General features: G+C 49.6%; 1 protein-coding gene across 1 annotated transcript in view; it reads right to left on the reverse strand.

The window, feature by feature from the left end:
• NDUFA10 (NADH:ubiquinone oxidoreductase subunit A10) overlaps window positions 1–21,618 on the reverse strand; it is a 50,988-nt gene that overhangs the window by 25,031 nt on the left and 4,339 nt on the right. Inside the window, exons 4-8 of the mRNA XM_032355379.1 lie at window positions 19,394–19,480; window positions 16,763–16,884; window positions 15,272–15,351; window positions 10,597–10,651; window positions 8,922–9,007 (exon numbers count right to left, since the gene is read on the reverse strand). Of these exons, the coding sequence (XP_032211270.1) occupies window positions 8,922–9,007; window positions 10,597–10,651; window positions 15,272–15,351; window positions 16,763–16,884; window positions 19,394–19,480 (430 nt within the window). The remainder of the gene's footprint in view (window positions 1–8,921; window positions 9,008–10,596; window positions 10,652–15,271; window positions 15,352–16,762; window positions 16,885–19,393; window positions 19,481–21,618) is intronic.

Below are 21,618 nucleotides of genomic sequence, written 5' to 3' on the forward strand. Positions count from 1 at the left end.
CAGGTCATGATCTCAGGGTCCTGGGATCGAGCCCCAAAAGGGCTCTCTGCTCAGCAGGGAGCCTGCTTCCCACCCCCCATTCCCCCACCTGCCTCTCTGCCTACTTATGATCTCTGTCAAATAAATAAATAAAATCTTAAAAAAAAAAAAACAAAAAAAGAAGTTCAAAACCATTGAGATACCACCTTACACCAGTTAGAATGGCCAAAATTAACAAGATAGGAAATAACAAGTATTGGAGAGGATGTGGAGAAAGGGGAACCCTCTTACACTGTTGGTGGGAATGCAAGTTGGTGCAGCCACTTTGGAAAACAGTGTGGAGATTCCTTGAGAAATTAAAAATAGAGCTTCCCTATGACCCTGCAATTGCACTATTGGGTATTTACCCCACAAAAACAGATGTAGTGAAAAGAAGGGCCATCTGTACCCCAATGTTCATAGCAGCAATGGCCACAATTGCCAAACTGTGGAAGAACCAAGATGCCCTTCAGTGGACAAATGGATAAGGAAGATTTGGTCCATATATACTATAGAGTATTATGTCTCTATCAGAAAGGATGAATACCCAACTTTTGTATCAACATGGACAGGACTGAAGAAGATTATGCTGGGTGAAATAAGTCAAGCAGAGAGAGTCAATTATCATGGTTTCGCTTATTGGTGGAGCATAAGGAATAACATGGAGGACATAGGGAGATGGAGAGGAGAAGGGAGTTGGGGGAAATCGGAGGGGAAGACGAACCATGCGAGGGTATGGACTCTGAAAAACAATGAGGGTTCTGGAGGGGTAGGGGGTAGGAGGTTGGGTGAGCCTGGTGGTGGGTATTACGGAGGGCATGCATTACATGCAGCACTGGGTGTGGTGCATAAACAATGAATTCTGGAACACTGAAAAGAAATTTAAAAAGTAAAAATTTAAAAAAAAAAAAAACTCACTAATGAATCGTGAGGGAAAGGCAGCAAATAACTGCAGTTCCTCCAGATTTACCCCACGGTGTCCTGCTGCCCTGCCCAAAAGGTTCCAGGAGCAGAAGGGCCACTGGAAAGCCAGGAGCCTGGGGTGGGGGGGAGAGGTGGCAGGCCCACACAGGCCAGCCAGGCACACCCTCGTCTTGCTTTGCACCAACAAACACAAAGCATAGGATATGCTCCTTGTTTCACCATTTTATTTTGGCTGAATGCTGAAATATTTACACTGTATTATAACTGCTTATTTTAAATCAAATTTAGTCTGAATATGACTGCTATACTTGAAGATGAAAAGCATTTTTAGGGCTTTTAGAAAGAAACATTTAAATAAAGTCTCCTCTCTTAAGGGCTCAAAACAAATCAAATAATTACTTTAAATGACCACTTTTCCCATTAATGAGTTACAAAGGCAAAAGAGGTTTCTGTTTATAATGGCCCAAATGGAAGTTCTTTGAATGCATCTGGCTTTCAGCTACTTTGTGATAAAGAGTCCAGACCCATGGTGGCCAAGGCCAGACCCCTGGCAGCCGGGGCTAGCAGCCATGGTCAGAACACCCCGATCTGATCCTGTGGCGGTGCTCCCCAGACCCCTCCTGCTGAGGACCGCGGTGCCCTAAGAACATGCAGCAGGTGGGATGAGAGGAGAGCAGGAAGAGGCACATCCCGAGGGTCACCGGGACAAATGAGATGTCACTCATACACGGACTCATAATCTGGCAACAAATATCACCCTCACAGGAAATGCGGCCCAGGGATTTCTGCGGACGTGCACAGGCACACAGCCAGCTACCAAGAGCAGGGCTCACCTGTCAGCCGCCCTAATAAGCTGGGCTTACTAGGGCACACCAAGAACAGGGCTCCCTGTCAGCCCCCCAGTAAGCTGTTCACACAACAGACTTTTGCACGCAGATGCAGAGAACACATAAGTACGCATCCCTTTATTGTTAACACAGAGAATTATTTTTTTTACAGAGATAATTTTTAAAGTGATCTCACAGTAAACCATTTCCACTAAAAGCGAAAATTAGTGTTTTTAAATGTTAACAGATGTCACGGTGGAGTATGATTTGGTTTTTTCAGTAGTTTGAAAATCCTACAAAATTCTGGAAAATCCCTTAAGAACTTGTTGGCCCGGGAGCCAGTGGGCGACACACAGAGCAATAGCGCCCTCTATGCCTCGTCTGGCTGAAGTACAGTTTACATGCCCCCCCACCCCAATAGACCGTCTCTTTCAACAAATACTCTTCCAACTGTTTCCGAACATTAAAAAAATAATCTGCTGCAACTGTCTACAACTTGTTTAAACTCGGCTAAACCACTGTCGCAATGTGTCACCATGAGCTCAAGCGGTGACTGCTGGGATGAGCCTATGGCTTCTTGTCTCCTGTAAATGCCAAGAGTGCTAATCTTCCATCAACCTGATTACTCGAGATTGAAGATAAGTAAGGAACAGAGATGAAAGGGAAGCATTCTATGACCCAGGGAGCAAAACACAGGAAAGAAAACATTCTGTTCACAAAGCACTTAAATCTAATTGAGGAGAATTCAAAACTGGCTGAAAATAACATATCCTCTTAACATCAGAAGCCAAAGTGCCCAAAGATGATGCACTATAGTGGGGCTTGGTTCACAACAGAGGGCAGTAGGCCCCATATTCTAAAAGAGTGAGTCAGGAAAAGACAGAAAAAACACCTAGTAAATTATGTCTTATGGCTCACACTGGTTCCCAATTGACAGAATGTCTATCCTCGCTCCTAAAATATGTCCACGGTCCACCTGTTAGCTTGTCCCAAGCTGCAAAGTTCTGTTTGATCACCACACTCTGATACCAAACTCATACCCCACCAACTGCAGCCTTAGGATTTCCTACTATAAGGACCTCGTCCCAGAGTCACAAGAAACAGAAGCCTCCATGATGAAGCAAACAGAGTGAGTTGGAGGGCAGCCCAGGCTCTGGGGAAGTGGGAGGAAGGGGCCTAGAGCCCCGCACACATGAAGCCCTGCTTGGTGACCAGAGTCACCAACCCAGGAATGAAATGGACCAAGGCGGGCGCCAGCCAGTAAGTTAGGGAATACGCACGGGAACACAAAATGCTATCCAGGCTGACAGGTACTGTTACCGTCTCTTAGCATAAGCGCACATGTAATTACACACCAGCGTACGTAACTGAGATACAACAAAAATGCTCGAAACCAATAATTTGGTCAGGTTCTAGACAAAATGAGTATAACTGGTAAATGGCATGTTTACAGTAATTATCTTAGAAAATTGGACATAATTTTCACTTGAGTCCCCCAAATTAAGAAATGGTACTCACATGAAAATAAACACAATTACTGCTGCACACGGTTATGAAATACCCGGGGCACAGGGGCAGGGGAGTGATGGACCACGAGAAAGAGCGGACAGACTGTTTACAGCAAAATAAAACAGTGAATTGAATGCTGTAATCCATAATCTTCAAGGGAAGTACTGAACCCTTCTCTGTGATCTGACAACAATACAACTAAGTAACCACTAAAATCAGGATCTTAAGATTATCATTTTGGACACAGTCTGGAATCAAATGAACACACATTCCAGACTGTGTTTAGAACTCGAATCTGTTTTGGTGGAACAAGTCAGTAGGCCCCTGGCCTTGGTGGGACAGCCTGGCACGAGGACAGCCACCTTCTCACACGCTCCCTCATGTCTGCGTCCAGCAGTCACTGACATGAACAAGAATCACATATAAAGCCTAGTGAAGTGAAGAGAGGGTATTCGGGGGGGTGGGGGGTAGTGAATACAGCCAGACTTAAGCTAGGATTTTTAGACAATTACTGAGCAGGTAGGGGAGGGAACAGATTCAGGAAGAGGGAGAACCAGATGATCAGGACTCTGAATTACTTTGCAAAAATGAAATTTGGATTGATAACTAAACGAGGGTAAGCCACTGAAGGATCCAGAGTGAAAGGAAAACTGTGCCACTGTGACATTTTTATGAAAATTAGCCTGGTGGGTATGTGTACATAGGAAGAGCAATAGGAAGAAATAATTAATGGTAGGATAAAGATCAAGAATGAGAGGACCAAACCTCAAAGACAACAAAAGTTAGGAAAGAAAACGAGAGGGAGAGAAACTAGCAGGGACAAACACACAGGCCTCAGAGTGTTACTCAGGATGTGCGGGTAAGAAGGCCGGCCGGGAAAGGAGGGTCCTAGCAGCATGACAGCCAAAGGAGGTGATGAGCCCACGAGGATCCAAGCCTGAGGTGCTGGGAGGAGGGGAGACAGCAAAGTTTGCACACTGGGCCGCAGGGGGGTTACGGTGGCCCCTCCTCACCGAGCAGGTCGGCACTCCTGAGCCGCGGCTTCCCCAGCTGTAAGGTGAGGGGAGCCCCCACAGGGCAGGGGCACTGTGGCATCGGGAAACATTTCTGGAATGTCTTCTGGACACAGTGCTGACACTGTAGCCATGATTCATTTCAGGCTAATACCCTGAGCCTTCAGACCTAGAGGCAGACACTACATGGCTGCTGAAAGGGGCTCTAGCAAGGTTCAGAATGCACCATATATATCTCATTTAGGTCAGTTTACGAAAATATTTGCACAGAGCAGCATCTAGACAAAAAAAGTGAACCAGAGCTTTCAAAAACAGAGACTTCCAGTTTCAGGTGCAATAAGGAAAGAGCTTGAAAGTCATCACTCCTGTCCCTCCAACAAGAACACATCCTTGCAAATCAACTTCTGGTCCCGGAAGAAAAGCAGATGGAGGGAGGAAACGGGCACTCTGCTCAGAGGTCCCAGCTCCACCTGGGAGGTGACAGAGCTGGGGGACATGGGCTGTGACGAGCACATGGCGAGAAGTGCAACTGCTCTGCCAGGGGAGGAGAAGATGGAATCGGACGGAGGCTCAGGTCCAACCAGACAAGGTGGGAGAAAGAAAACAAACAGCAAATGCAACAAACGAAAAACCTTCCTTGAGAGACACAGTGAATGTTAATACACATAACATCAACGTTCCTTTTATTTTATTTATTTATATTTTTTAAAGATTTTATTTATTTATTTGACAGAGAACACAAGTAGCAGAGAGGCAGGCAGAGAGAGAGAGAGAGAGAGAGAGAAGCAGGCTCTGCACCGAGCAGAGAGCCCGATGCGGGGCTCGATCCCAGGGTCCTGGGATCATGACCTGGGCCGAAGGTAGAGGCTTCAACCCGCTGAGCCACCCAGGTGCCCCTCAACGTTCCTTTTAAATGTAAGCCGTCCACACATGCAATTAAGACACAGAGATGGTCAGAAAAGAAGAAAACACGGGCCTTGAATCTATGTGGCTCCAAGACACCCACGGTAAGCAGACTCGGGTCCAAAGGGAAGGAATGGAGAAAGACACCCACACGAATCAAGCCGGAACAGACAGCACCCATTCAGACATGACAGACTGCAGAACAGGAACATCGTCAGAGAAGCAGCAGGGCACTCCGTGGCAAGGAAGGGGTCAGTTCTCCACGAAGACATACGACAGCACAGCATCAAAGTACATGAGGCAACAACACAAGTCAGTGGAGACAGGGCCACGTGCTCCTACAGTTAAGACCTCGCCACCCCCCGGCTCGTGAACAGACCCCACGGGCCAAGAAGTTGGGGGGGAGCGGGGCGTGCACGAGAAGAACACTCCCGCCTGCAACAGAGCCTGGTTTCCTGACACTGGCAGAATGTTCCACTCAATGGCAGGAGGCAAGTTCTTCTCCCACCCGACCAGGGCATGACTCTAGATGAAAGCACGCCTGAGCACGTCAAGCCCCCGAGCCCAGGCAAACACGCAGACGGCAAGCATAGCTGCTTCTCAGATCATTAGCGCCCTGAAGCCGAAGGGACACCAACAGCACCTACAGATGGCATGTATGAAGAAGACCTGAAATCGAGCACCTAGGCCTCTGAAAAATAGTAATGATAAAAACTAGAACAGGAAGCAGACTGAAAAAGAAAAATACAGAAATTCGAGAAAACAAAAAGCTGTTTTTTTAAAAAAAATCAATAAATGTGAAGAAAAATTCACGAAGGACAAATAAATGGGCAATAAAAGCAAACTATTTGAAGCTCAGTGTTTATAAAATGTAAAGTAAAGCAAACACTTTTCTTTGGCATCAAAATCACAAATGCTTGTCTGCTTTTTGTTCGAACTTCATGGTCTGCATAGGACTTTGGAAAGGCGGTCCAGCTGGCAGACCAGCATGTGTTTTCCCAAGAACAGTGCTCACGCAAGGAGAGCTGTACAGTGTGTTTGCACACCCGCACCCAGAGAGCTCGGCTTCACTCCCAATGTGGAGCAAACTCAGGTGCGACGTGCTGGAACCACAGGGGGCCAGATCCGACCCCAGAGTGAGCCAGTAGGACTCTGATGGCTAGTCCGCTGGCTTCCACCGCCGTTTCTATGCTCCCTGCCGCCTCACCCACATCACATCTCTCACCATCACACTCATTCACTTTTGTACACTCTTCTCGCTGATCCTGCTGGGCTCTAGAGCTCTGCCTCTTCCCTGCGGACAGCTGCAGCAGCGGGAAGCCGCCCCCCTTCCACCGGATGTTAGTGCCGCCACCCTACCCTGCTGTCCATAGCACACTCCCGGCCCATTCTCCCCACTCCAACACCCAGACAACACTTTCTACCTTTCTTCCCTCCTCAGACCTTCAGCCCACCCATCCCGTCCATTGCCACCTGTGGCTAATGACCCACTTCCCATCACTACGAAGACAAAGCAACCATCAGGGAATGCCCACATAACCAAGGCACAGCCCCACTCACCCAACCCCTGCCCACACCCCTCCGTCCTGTCAGAAGCACGGACTGCCACGGAACACTAGGCCATGTCTTCAGAGGCCACTCCACGCCTTCCCCCAACCCCACAACTGTAGGATCCTTCCCATGTGCTATTTCTTCCATCTTAACACCAAAACAAAAAAAAACTGCTAAAATGACTAAAATTTTAGGTCCTACTTTTAATAACAAAATCAACAGGTTCAACATGAGAAATTCCTGCAATCTATGGACTCTGATATGCTGACATTAGGGTGCATCCAAGTGCAGAGAAATGAGCATGTCAGTTATCAAAAGAAACGCCATGAGCTTGCAAACTCCCCAGCAAACAGGGAAGCTCTGGCCCTGGGCACCCGCTCAGGCAGAGCTTAGCCAATGGGCTCACAGGCAGGGTGGTCACTACGCAGGATGGACACTCTCCATGGGCTCAACACTCACACCAATGCTCCCCAAAACTGATACAGCGCAGCCAATTTGTGTCCAGCGTGGCGGAACAGAGGCTGATGCTGAGCCTCTACCACAGGCCGTTGCTGGAGACAAATGGGTAAGTCAGTGACACAGGGCCCCACCCTTTGTAGAGGGGGCAGCCACTGACCCTCACAGGAAACTTCCTTTCCTGGGTTCAGATCTGCCCTCCTTCCCAAGACCTGTCTTTCAAGCGCAGCTCTCAGAAACAGAGCAGGCCTGAGACTGCAGTCTCCCTCGGCTGGCGTCTGAGGCCTCAGTGTCTAATAAATGCTGCCCCGAGGCGGGGGTACCACACACGGGGCACCAGGTATAACGTGATTTACGGGAACACCTGCCTTCTTTCTGGAGGTCAGAACTTGAGCAGCTGCTAAGACCAACATGACCAGCACCCAATCAAAACCCTGGGCACCGAGTGTCTGATGGGCTCTGTGGCAAAAAGACTGCCTAAGCGCATGTTACTGCTTTTCTTGGGCAATGAACTGAGATGGCAACGAGGGATGCCTCATGGGAGGGAGCCGAGAGCGCCTGTGCCTGGACTGCTCCACATTTGTGTGCCTTTCTCCTCACTGACCAGCTGGGAATCCTCGCTGATTCCCTGAGAAGAGCTTAGCCATGAGCACAACCACCTGTTGTGATTCCCGAGTCCTTCCAGCGAGTCTCAAGTGTGGGGTTGGGCTCAGGGCCCCTCAAAACACATGGTGTTCTGGGTTGAATAACGTCCCTGCAAAATTCATGTCTGCTCGGAACCTGTGAATAGGATCTCTTTTAGAAACAGAGTCTTTGCAGAGAGAAGTTAAAATGTGATCACAGGGGATCAGCAGGAGTTCTAATCCCATGACATGTGAATTTAAAGCGAGAGAAATGTAGACACAGATGCAGACACTCTGGAAGAAGGCCCCATGAGGACAGAGGCAGAGTGGGAACGATGGGGCCACCAGAGAACCATCAGCAGCCACCAGAAGCCAAAAGAGGCAGGAAAGGTTCTTCCTCGATCCTGAAGAGCCGGGCGGCCCTACCAACACCCTGACTTTGGGCTTCTGGACTCCAGAACTAGGAGACTAGCGCTGTATGTGGCCACTCACCACAGCAGCCCCAGGTCACTCACACATGCCGTCACCCACTCATGATGCAGCCTGTCCAAGGAACTCATGTTAGGGCCCAGGAAGTGTGACAGTGGCTCCATGCATGAAACACTCACTGTCTGACACAACTGGCCTCACAGAACAGTGAATGGTCCCCAGAGGGATGTCGAGGCACTAGCTGGGGAAAGCAATCTGTTGTGTTTGCAAATCGGGGCGCTGCTCAGCCAGCGAACCAGCAACAGGATTTATGCCCATCTCCCCAGCATCCTGGGCCTGGGGACGGGAGGACAACGCGCCCAGAGGACAACGCGCCCAGAGGAGATGAAAGCAGGAGTTTTATTTGATGCCAAATCCTCTAAATCTGGTACAGTGCTTGGCTCTTGGTAGAAGCAAAATATCTGTTGAATTAATACTGGTGACCAATTAACCAATAGTCAGAGTGGGAAGTGCAACAGCCTCTTTGAAGGGAACTGGAAGTACACCTCATTATCACTTGAAACAGAATTCTTTCAAGCTTCTCCACGTCTCTACAGCAGGCAAGGGCCCACATTCCAACACCCAGCCCCTCGTCCTCTTGGGCTGGTTCCCCATGGCACAGAACTCACAGCATCCGCAGATGGTGAAGAGTGCGGTCGTCCTGCTCAAGCCACGGCCCTTTGTCATACTTGAGGTACTCGATGTCCTCTACCACCTGAGACAAAAACAGTTTCAATTTCATGTAGAGTCCCATTTTGAAAATTTAAGAGAGATAACATTTTAATACAGTATAAGCCACGAATATCTAGCAGGAACAATCAGCACAGAAATCAAAAAGAAAGGAATTCGGACAGATGGCCTTCGGGGAGGAAATGGGATTGAGCACTGACTCTCAGTGTGGGTGCCCAGCCTGGCAGACGCTGGGGTCAGGGGCAGGGGGGTGCAGCTGACCCTTGGCATTGGCGCCTGACCCAGCTAACACACAGGTGGCAGAGAGATTATGTGTGAGACTGGGAGAAGCAGCATAGGACGAAAAAATCATGAAGACTCGGGGAACCAAGTGTCAGGGACAGACTACTCATTTCCTCCCTAGGGACTTCATTCCTGAACACAAGACCCAGCCTCTGAAAGCAACAAGAGAACAAGAAAATGAATCCACTTCCTAGAGAGATCCAATACACTGTTTCCAGCCCCACACCCACAGCCTGCAGCCTGACCTCCCAGAGGGGCAGTCTTTTCAGATGCTTTCTGTCCCCAAACATGCCAAACTCAGGGTCCTCTCCTAACTTTCAAGAATTTGAGCCTGAACTCAAAACACAACACAGTGTTACAGAGCAAATGCATTCTCCTACTCAGACACACAGCACCTGAACACCTCTCAAGGTGTGAAAATCTCCTAAACACAACCACGTCCCCAGAAACAAAAGCACGTGGGATGTAATCCATCGGAGCAGAATGGGCCGCTGGTGTTCTCAGCGCTGTCCCAGCACCACAAAGGGACACTGTTTCGGGTACTCAGGGACTGCGCTCCTCTCCACGGAGAAGACCTTCCGCCAGAGCTTTCTCCTGCTCCCACACCCGAAGCCGGCCAGGCCGTCGACTTCACAGCGCTCTAGACCTCGTCACCATCTAGACCTCAACTCCACATGGTAACACTGGCATTTTCTTCTAGAATTTTCAAACCTTCTGTTTTGCTTTTTACAATTTACAATTTATATATAAGATATGGGACTTTTTTTGTGTGTAACTGATGATCCACTGCCTCAACACCATTTAAAAAATAATCCATTTCCTTCTACTTCATTTTTTCTTTCTCTTTAAAGCTCTACCTTTACCAAAGTCAAGTCTCTCTCACATACACACACAACCATTTCTCCACTCTCTGCTCCTGTTCCATTACACCACATATTCCTGTAGTAATACTGCAGTGCTTTCATCACCATAATTTTGCAATATGTTTTTGTATTTGGGAAGGCAAATTTTCCTGCATTATTCTTTTTCAATTTCTTCTGGCTATTACTCATTAAGCTCTCTTGAAAATAGCATAGAGATTGACTTGAATTTTACAAAGTGCACTTACTAATGTACCTTCTACAATTTTAAGATCCTAGAAACTGAATTATTTAAATGAAAATCAAAATCTTATGCCCAGGGGAGTGATGGGCTGCCTTAGTGCCTCCTTGAGCTTATGAAATGCAGACATTTCTAAGACCAGTGGGAGCTGAACTGATTATCTGATTTATAAGAACATTACATATGAATCAAATTTAAGAATAATTATAAATTTCTCTGCCGATTTCTTACCTTCTCTGCATCTTGAGCTTCCCTTGCACTGTACTGTAACACCTCACATTTCTCACTATAAGGAAAGGCAAGAAGAAATTCACGATAAATCTTCTGAGCTTATAAACAAATGAGTATATAACATTAAAGTCTACTGCTACAAACGTTAAAGCTACCCGTTCTGAAGAGAACAGTGTGCTGGACATGTGCTGGCCCACGGGGCCTGAGAGGCTGAGGAGGACCTGCTAACTCCTGGCAGGACAGTGACAACAGCAGGTGTATCTCCTGACTTCCCTTCTGGCTACCCCACCCCACCCCACCACACCAGCACCAGAGACCAGGGGCCGAAGGGGACAGGATGCATGGTCACTGCTGCCACAGGTTCATCACTGAACGTGGGCCCAGAGAACAGCCAAGTGGTGGAGGAGGAAGGACAGGGTACTTGAGCTGCTCAAATCTAGGAGACAACCCAAGTCTGCAGCAGGAAGGCAACAGCCCAGTTCCATTAGTCCTTGGCCCTTCATCTAAACACTGAAAAGTCACTGCTAGGTCCTGAAAAGAAAGGGATGGCAGGATGCCCTTTCCAGCACTTCTGCGCATGCCCCCACCACACAGACGGCTGGCTGGCCACCCAGGACATGACTGCAAGCCAACAGATGGGAAAGTCTGTACCTGACAGATGAAGGAGGCTGCCTCTGCCACCACCTCCAGACCAAACTGTGGGAGACTTGAAGCCACAGCCCTGGCCGGAGAGATGGTAAGGCCGCCCAGACCGGAGGCCTGCTGGAAAGCCCATCACTGCAGATACGTCTGACCTCCTTCCCACAAAGGGGACAGCAGAATGTCAAGAACAGACTACTACTTCCGCCAGATCAGTTGCATGGCACACCCAAGGAGATTACACAAGGGACACCCTCTCATTTAGGAGTCGCTAACACAGCACCCCCCTACTGGTGGGGGATAAATCCACAGACAGTCCAAGACCTTACAAGCTATGCTCAACCTGAAATCCACATCTGGCCCCACACAATGGTATCCAACTTCACCAACCAGGAACCACTTTCAGTGGGCCACTGGTTTAAGGAGCTCAGTTAGTAGCTAATTATTACGGACTCCTACAAATCCGCAATTTCTTAGACGCTGTGCTTACAGAGAAGCCTGCATTCTACAGTCAAAGAAAGTCATTTGACTAGATGGCTGCATTTTTTTTGTCTCACTAAAGATAAAAGAAAATGGTCAGAAACCACAGGCACAATGGTGACAGCCCCATAAAGCCAGAAACGGAAGCTCACTGCACCTGCCCTCCTGGCCAGAGCAAGAGCCACTCCTCATTTGAGAACTCAGCATCTTTCCTCCTCAAGCATGCACAGCCTCCCACTGTTACTAGAAAGAGAAAGGCACAAAGGGTAGTGATCTCCCTACACAAGCCACACGAGTCAGAATTAAACCATATGTGTAGGAGACAGAGTCGTGGACACTCGTGATGATCAAGGAAGGGCGGCTAGCACGGAAGCATTATTGTCTATCTCACAGGCGTGTAAATGCTCACCGTGGATGTGGCATCCCTGGTGTGGCTGTCAGAGGCATGAGCACGACAGGTCAGGAAAGCAGTGACAGGTACCTCTGGCACACAAAACAGCACACTTTTCAAAGCCCCTGGAGGTGGCAGGCACTGCGCAGCATAGGCCAGGGGACAAAGACAGGGCCCTCGCCCTCACAGAATGTGAGACTCCAGACCACCTACTGAGAACAACTCACAGAGCCAATTTCATAGCCTAACATTTCCATCTTTGTGTGACTCAGTTCAATGAACATTTGCTTCCCAGGTGCCTGTAACGAGCAGAGACCCACAGCAAGTGCCTCAGTGACAAAATGACAGAGGACACATCAAAGCCTCCTGCTGGGTCCCCACCCACCCCCCATTCCCACCAGCTTGTTTGTGAAGGGAGACTGAAACAAAGAGGGTGGCCCACAAGGGTCTCAGAGATTCAGGGACACCATCAAGGCCTAAGGAGCGAGCTGCCTGATTCCCCCAGGCACACCTCTCCCAGGAACCCCTGGGTCTCCTGCAAACAGCAGGGCTAACAGTGACATTTATAAATGGAGTAGAGTAAATGTCTCTTCACGACTGTTTACACGGATATTTGCTAAACCCAGCTACAGCTCCACAATATAAGGTAATGAGGATAAAAAAACATGTTCTCCAACAATTTTCAGCATAAATGTTGACAAAGCCAGAAAACACATATTCCTAAGGTAGTTCACTGTGCCTCGTAAAATCTCACAATACAACTTTGACCAAAGCTGCACCATTCTTCATGCGTTCAGACAGGACACATAAGATGATAGTGTCCGGGTCACAAAAGAAGAGCTAACATAGGAGAGACTGGCTCAGGTGCCAGTGACACTAACTGAGCCCAGTAAATCTACTTTGCTTCAAATACTGACATTCAAGCTAAAAAACACTTCTCTTACTCAATTTTGATTTTACTGATTAGTTACTAATACTCTAACATAAAATTTTACCTTCTAAGGTTAGTACTATAAATATGTAATATTTAACTAAATGATTTTAAATAACCAAACCTAGGAAACCTAAAATTGTTTCTGTGGGAAATACCTCCTGAATTCTAAAACATAAAGACTTACAAACTTCAGATAACCTAGTCATGATAGTTTCTTAAAATTTCATGTACAATTTGGCAGTTCTAGTCAAATCTCACAGTGAATTCCCAAGAGAAAACTTCGAGACACAAGTAGGTCACCAAGCCATGGCAGGACCTTGGTCTATGATCGAACACTTACATAAATTGGGCTGCATAGAAACTTTCACACAGGTGCTCTTTTAAATGTGGCAAATGACCGCCAACGTGAGTGGCTCCCAGAACAGCTTGAGCTATGACAGTGGACAGACCATGTGTGTTTGGAAGACAGAGCTGAGAACAGAGCAGGACCACAAGGGGAGAGACCAGTGCCTGTGGTGTAGTAAGTCTCTGTGGGAGGACAGCACGTGACCTACAACTTTTAAATCTTTACTATGCTATTCATTTGGAAAAATCAAATCAATTCCCACACATTCACCTGTCTGTCTATTGTTCTCATTATACAAATTGCTGAGAGCTGGGCTCTACCGGACTCTCCTGAAAGCAGAGGAGGGGACAGTCCCCAACACGTGTGGTGTCTTCAGGTGAGCATGCTACAGTCAGCAGAGCGACCATCAGTCGTGGAACGGCACCCTCTCCTTCATGGAGACAAGCACACAACCCCGTGCCTGTCCTGTTAGTGGCCAGGTGCTACACATGTTCCATGAGAAACACACACCTACCCTAAGCGCCCCTCCTTCCCTTCACCTTGTTCACCTGATGCCCCCCGAGACAGGATCACCAGAGCAAGAGGACCCCCTGGGCGTGCAGGGATGTAACCAGGGCAGGTATCCAGGCCAGAACAGAGATGACGCGAGGGGAGCTTACGATGGCTGCTGAACATACTTCATTCCAGGAAGCCCTCTAGAAGAAGTTCTTGAAAATCACCACAAAAGTAAAAGAAAACTTCACCCTCACAGAGAGCCTGATTCAGGCATTATTAGCTAAAAATTTCATTTGAGAATTTGTCAGGACGCTGTCTCTCAGCTGAGGTTTCTAGAGTCAGATCTTCAAGAGTTTTGGAACTGCAATACAAGGGTCAACTATCTCCATTTCTTCTGCTTATTCATGTATGTCTATACATTCCTGAGCACAGATTACGCAACTTGCTTTTTTCCTGCACCTCTAGTCCTGAAAACAGAGCAGTCCAACAGGAAGACAGGGACCTACAGCTCATCCTGCTCTGTCCTGCTGCTAGGAAACAGCTTAGCACAAAACAGACACGAGAACATATGCATCAATGTTTATGGTTAAAAAAAATTAGCTTTCAATTTACAAATCAAACTTTTCTTTCAAAGTTACCATAACTTACTTTGATTTTACTCACACCTTCATACACTGAAATCTTAAGCAAAGGCATGAGATTTTCAGGCATCAAGGAGTTTAACACCATTTAAGACAAGCTGCTAGAGACCTTCAGGAAGAGATCAAACACCTCCTTCCAGTAGGACTCAAGGGACAGTGGCCTAGACTTCCCTCTCAGACACTGGCAGCTAAGGACTAGGGACGATGAGCAGACCAAGGGAAGAACATTTCCTTTTGTGTTTTCAGGAAAGAAACAATGTGAGCAGGAGAAAGGAAAGAAACAGGAGGACCTGGTGGGATTTCATGTAATCCAAACGACTATTAAGAGTAACTTTTAAAAGGATCTACAGAAATTGCTGGTCCTCCATGAATTCTCGGCATGGATTCAAGGAGCACTTTCGAGTAAGCCTTTTAGGTAACCAAGAATACTTGGCTACCACCTCAGGTTAAAACACAGGAGTTCTCTGATGCTAACTGCCTGGCGTGGGATACAGCATGGCTTTACTTCTAGCCTCCAATGATTGTACAAATAAAACAAAGAAGTATGGGCAAATAAGCAAACCAAGAAACTAAAAATCCCCACCAATCGAGTTGAAATGTGTGCTGTCATTGCTGCTTATAAACATGAGATTAAAACACTGCAGACAACATCCGCTGTAATAAATAGGAGCGAACTCCCAGGCTGCTGGGCACAGGGAACCATGTGTGGGGATGCCGCGCCACAGGACTCAATCGCACGCTTAGCTCACCTCATCTCTGGCAGGAAGGTCTTCTTGTAGGAGTTCTCGATGTCCTGCAGATAGGCGGAAGTGATCTTCATTTCATGTGGCTAAACAAAAGCAGAGAAAAACAAGTGGAATGTTCAGACTTTTTCTTTTACTTGCACACCTGTAAAAGCTGAAAACAAGCAACAAACACGGTTTTCTTGGAACACCTCCTGGGCATTGCAGAGATGACAGGAAAGGGGCCTCAGTATTGGTCAGGGCCAACCTCGTTGTACCACAGCAGGGCACACACGTTTGCCCAGGGGATCCCATGGCCTAACCTTTCACACGCTAAGGTTAAGACACACACTTAGAATGGGAGCAGGAAGAATCTGTTATAGTATACACGTTCCACCTGGCATGGGCTGTAGTGCACACACACACAGCACACACACAAGCACTCATGTGCACAAATACCAGAGCCTGACAGCTAAGACCATGACAACAAGGGGACTGGCCCATCCCCCCCAACCCCAGCCCACACCCTCCTCTCCACCTCAGACTCCCTCCTGCCTTCTCCCTTCACTACTCGCACACCACAACCACCTCTCCCACTTCCTGCACCACTCACCTCCCTTATCGCCTGAACTGTGCTCCAACAAATTCAGAGACCGAAACCTCCACATCTGAGCAGCCAGTCTCAGTACCTAAAACCTCTTACAGTTCAGCAATGCTACAGGCAAGTCATGTTATCTTCCACCTCGTGTTTCTTTGTGGCACTGACTGACCTCCACCTAGTACCTTCCTTTGCTTCCCTGTTTGCTGCTGACCCTGCCCACATGCAACCCCACACTTGCATCACAGCATTGGAAAGAAGACGTGTTCCGTCCCAGGAAAAATTACTCCACGTGAGAGTGGTGTCTGCAGACAAGAACTAGTCTGAGCAGCAGTGACACCTTCGTGCCCCAGGTCCTGCTTTGTGCCCCGAGCCAGTGAGCAGCACCAAACCGCAGCTTCCGGCCCCCTAATGCAGGCTCAGCCAGCGCTGCCTGAGCAGGGGAACGCAGCCCCAGTGCTCTAGTCTCCACAAGGGGAAAGGAGGGAGAGGGGCTCAACCTGAGTTAAAAAGGAAGGGAGAACTGAAAGGATGCTAGAAATCACATTCAATCGACCAACAGAAAATTGGGCGCAGAAGCCCCACGAAAGAATAGGAGAGAACACGGCAAGAGGCCTGCCACCAGCATACTAACCCATCCCCACAGGGTGGCTTAGGGGACAAGGTGTGGCGGCGGGATGGTGCTCCGGGCTGCAGAGCACTGCTGGAGAGCACTGACTGACCACAGCCCCTTCCAGCCACCGCACGAGGGCCCACACTCAGGTGCCCCCACCATGTGGACCGCCCATCTTTGTGAAGGCTAGTGGCACCTGACAGCAAACTGCTGTGACTGCCACTGGGAAGTGCTGATCTACGAGGACAGGTCAAGATAACGAGGACAAGTAGAAAGAGCGTGGTCTGCAACTGAAAAGCTGAGTTACATTTCCTTTCTTCTGAATCCGACTCTGGATCTCTGGAACGGGCACGTCGATGTAGATGACCACATGAGGGGGCAGGTACTCGCTGATGGTGACCTTCTTCACCTCGTTGTAGTGGTCCACACCTACACACATGAGAGAGGAACATTAGTCATGGACGGGCCGCCACAGGATCCCCCAACATGCGCCTTTCCAAGTAAATGGGCAAAGGTAGACTGCAGGGCCCAGAGCCACATGTCAATCCATGAATCACAGAAGGCACAGGTGTCTGCACCGGCAGCACATACGCGCGACACGGGACCTCGAGGCAGGTGCCAGGGGCAGCTCCCGCCCTGCAGCGCTTCTCCTGCCCACAGACAGCAAGCCCTGGGCCCAGGGACTACACGTCACCTCCACAGGGCGGGACGCTGGGACTTATGCACTGGTCTCCATGTCATCCAAAAGGCCAGATTCTAAGGGCATCTTAGCCAAAAAGAAGGCCAGGAGAGGGCACACAAGTGTCCTCTTTGGTGGCCTGTGGCTGAGACACATCCTACACACCCACTGTGCTTGGCAGTAACAGACACGGTCCCATCTCCTCCAGTGAGGACAAACCTTTGTTATTCACTTTCTTTTTCAAGTAACTGAAAAATAGGAAGCTACGTTTACCTGGTTTCAGTAAATTTAATCAGCTACACAGAACTACGTACTGTAGCAGACTTAGTAATACAAAATAAAACAGAAAGCAAGTTAAGGCTGAGGGCTCACTCTCCCTGGGTCACCACTGTGCAGAACAGCCACATACAACCTGTGGCTCTAAAGGACACGGGTGCTGTTTCGAGGACACTCTGCATCTGGATGTCCTCTGGCGTACAAGGACGTCACTAGAAAGTCAGGCAGAGCACACCGTGGGTCACTGGAATGAAACCACCACCTTCACCTACCACAGGAGTAAGTAACATCAAGAAACTGCCATCTCTGCAGAGGTTCACATGGTGGAAACTTCCAGAAGAGATCAACTTTGGGGCTCACACTAGAGCCACAGAAAGGCAACGACTTTGCTCTAAAGGAAATGTTCAGGTGACCACTACAGTGAGTCTGGTTTTAGTGGCCATTCAGGGCACAACTTGGACCCAAGTCAGCAAAGGTCTAACCTGGAGGACTATTCGGATACATAGGTGACACCATCGCAGCGAGTGACTGAGGTTTCCCTTGGGCATTGTTCTCCTGTCCATGCAAGAAACCCCGAGTCTCATCTCAGCTTCCCACCTGGGCAACACCGAGCCAGGCCAGTCTCCCCTGCCCTCAGGAAAGGCATCTGTCCTTCCGCCTCCTGATGCTCGGACTCCTATGAGCGGAGTTCCCCTTCGGAGACCACCTTCCACCTCGCAGCGCCCTCTACTCTCAAGTCCTCTGTTTCCCCTAACCCAACCTGGAAACACCGCTCACTAGCCTCTGGCCTCTCGGAGGGCCCTTCTCAGCTCCTGTCCCACAAGACCCTGCACTCTATGGGTGCCGACTGTCCCCCTGCCAGCCTCGCTGAGCCCCCTCAGCTTCAGGTCTGCAGCAGGATGACCCAGTAGGCAGAAACTCAAAGCCCAAGGATCCCAGCCTCAGTATTCTCAGCTCACTCTGGGCTTTCCCCACCTGCCTCTCCTGGGCCGCCCCCACCATCAACACCGCAGGAACCTCCTCCACGCTTCACCCCACTCACCGGCTGCCCTGCTGCCAGGCTCCCTCCTCAAGGCCGCTGCGGCTGACAGCACCCGGTCTCCCCCCGCCAGTTAGCGCCTGTGTGCTCCGGCAGCCCCAGGAGGAACCAACATCAATGCAGCTTCCGTGCCTACCTCACCCCGGCCAGAACCGCAAGAGCCTTCCTTGTCTTCTATCGTCATATCCCTGGCACCTAGGACTGAGTCCAGCATGCAGCCAGCAGCTCTCACAGCAGAACATGGAAGCAGACAAGAGCAGAGTGCCTCAGCCCCAAATCGTCTCCTGGCTGGCTTGGCTCTCCCCACTCACTAACCAGCCCGTAGTGCTGGTTAGTGAGTGGGGAGAGCCGGCCGCCGGCTCCAGCCAGCTGAGCACTCAGATGAACAAGTTCATAAGCAGACTGAGCACAGGGCCCCACAGCCCTGCCCTGGCACATGCCTCCTTAGACACCCCTTAGACACGTGTCCCTAACTCCTCAGTCAGGCCACCTTTGACCAGACCTCATCCTCGTCCATGTCCACCTGTCAGACCTCCAATGAGCCCCACAGGGTGCCACTGTCCTGGGAGGAATTAGAACACCACCGTATCAGACAGAAGGGAGAGACGACAATGACGCCGGCTGCAGGTGCAGGCACAAAAAAACACAGACATCCTGATGACACACAAAATCACACACTAGAAACTGGTTAATTCAGTGAAATTAAACTAGATCAGAGAAAGTAGCTTAGGTGTTTGGCGGATCCAGACAAACATCTCTGCTTTCCCAGAGATAAGAATTTAGGAGGAAGAGAGGGTGGAAAGAACGCTCTTTTTTCCTGTTAATTTAACAAGTAAAGGCACTTATTCATGTGCCGAGTGCACACCAACTGTAAAGGGAGTCTGCCAGAGCCTCAGCCAGCGGCACAACACACCCAGGAAGGCCTGACCACAGCCCCAACTCACACTGCTTTCGGATGAAGCCTTGGTTGTACATCGCCTCCAAGAACACGAAGTCACTGAAGATGGAGCGTTCCAACACAACGCCTTGTCCTGTCAGAAACAGGGAAGCAAAATCAAAAGTCAAACTGATACAAACCAAAGCACTGGAAACGAGTAACTCCATTTCAGAAAGGCAAAAGTTATTTACGGTACACTCTGCATATCAAATATTTCAAAAGCACAGACGTGTTCTTCTAAGTGGGAAATCGTTTTAGAAAATGAGAACGCTTCTGGTTTTGGTGCTGTCACATTGTCTCATCCTGTCGGCTATAACCTATCGAGTTAGGAGGAAGGTATTTCTGTCTGAAACCATACCTTTTCCATCCTGTCTACCCACCCCAATCCCGCCCTGGCCCAACCTCTCAGCCAGACCCCAGCAGCATCCAGACTCTCCCCCCCATGCCCCGTGCCCCACTCATCAGTGAACCACCAGCTTCCTCCCAACCATATCTTGAACCCAACCACTGAAGGCCTCCTGACTGTTGGCCAGGTCCCAGTCCCAGCCCCAGCCCCCAACTAGGCCCAGCCTCTGCCCTTGACCCCGGCAGCTCTCCCAACAACAGATGGGCACTCTCAGAGCTGAACCCCGATCCCGTTACTCCTCTGCTCACAGCTCCTGATGGCTCCCTCTCCCCTCCAGAGGAAAAGCCATCTTGCCCAGGCCACTTCTCTGACCCTGTCCCATCCACTCCTAGCCCACTCACGGCACAGCAGCCTCCTGTAACCTTAGCGACTCTGTGCAATTTCCCCACCAACTCCGGCTGGCGTCCCTGCACTCAGGTCTGCTGTGTCAGCATGAAGGCCTCCCCCACCTCCTCACCAGGAAGCATGGCCCTGGGCCCACAGCAAATGCCCTCGAGCCTCTCACTACTGGATAGAACACTGAACATGCCCATGTTTAGGCTTTCCCTCCCTACCACAGTGTCAGTTCTAGGAGATAGCGGCCTTTGCTTCCTCCTCCCAGGCTCCTAGAACATACCTGGCCCACGGTAGGCACTCACACAATGTGCAACAGTTCATGGAACACAAAAAGAAGCAAGTCTTCACTTAAAGTGCTCTTTTTTCACCCTAAGATAGGGTTGAAGTATGCTTCCAAAACAAGTTGGGGTAAGGCAAGTCTCAGTATTAATTCCAAGGACAAAGCAGCTCCTGTAAGCCAGGTCCTGGTACAGAACATCACAAGGGAGACCGCATTTTTTTCTCAGGAGTGGCACTAACCAAAATCAGGGCTTATTTTGCCTGAGGAAAAGTATCACTAAGAAAATTCTGGAAAAGCAAGACAATAACCAGACTCCTGTGTAAACATTTAGGTGAAGAGTGAGTCCTGCAGCCTGGGGCATGCACCGTGCACGTGGAGCCTGCTGGAGTATGAGCCAGTAGGTCCTAAACGCAGGTCTGTAAATCAGTCCCATCCATTACTGGGGGCCCTTGTTGCAAGACCTTCTTGTCCTCCCACCCATGAAGCACATCCCCCAGGTGGCAGCTGAGCTGCCTGTAAGTGAGCTCACTGCATTAACAGACAGCCGCCCCGGTGTGGCCACCGCTGCCAGAGGAGGCAGACACAACACTTAGACAATCTGCACCTCCTCTCAGGCACGCATACACACTGTCTGCTGCCAGCTGCATGTTCAGCACATCCAAGGCCAGGGCTCTCTGGCACAGCACGGTAGTGTCTGCTGTCCCCAGCATGCTCTGGGGGAGGGGCCGAGTTTAACCCACACTGCTGGTCCCCAGGATGCTGCCACCCCCCACACCACCCCGGACCAGACCCTGTTCGGCGCTAACTTTACGCACTAACTCCTACTGCCTGTCTCCCAGACTCTCGGCAGCACCTGCCCCAAATGGCCCTTGTCTGTTTCTTGCTGGGTTCCAGAAACACCCCCCTTAAAACACTGCACAGGCCCACAGGGCCCTGTGTGCTCTGCCTGCCCCACCTCTGCACTTTCTCCAGGGTGAGCACTACCCAATGGGTGTACGGTGAACCCAGACCACACCTGGCCCTCAGAAACAAGCCTGTTTTGTGTGTCCCATCTGTGTGTGACAATAGCACCACCGCATGCCTGGGACTACAAGTCATCACAGCCACTTACAGGCACTTCCTTCCCTGCGTCTGTGGATACCTTTCGCGGGAGCCTAGAGCAGCAGCACGGAAACTTCCTACAAAAACCACCAATCCTACCCCCGTCCCC

The sequence above is a fragment of the Mustela erminea genome, chromosome 8 (genome assembly GCF_009829155.1).
Source record: "Mustela erminea isolate mMusErm1 chromosome 8, mMusErm1.Pri, whole genome shotgun sequence".
Taxonomy (NCBI): domain Eukaryota; kingdom Metazoa; phylum Chordata; class Mammalia; order Carnivora; family Mustelidae; genus Mustela; species Mustela erminea.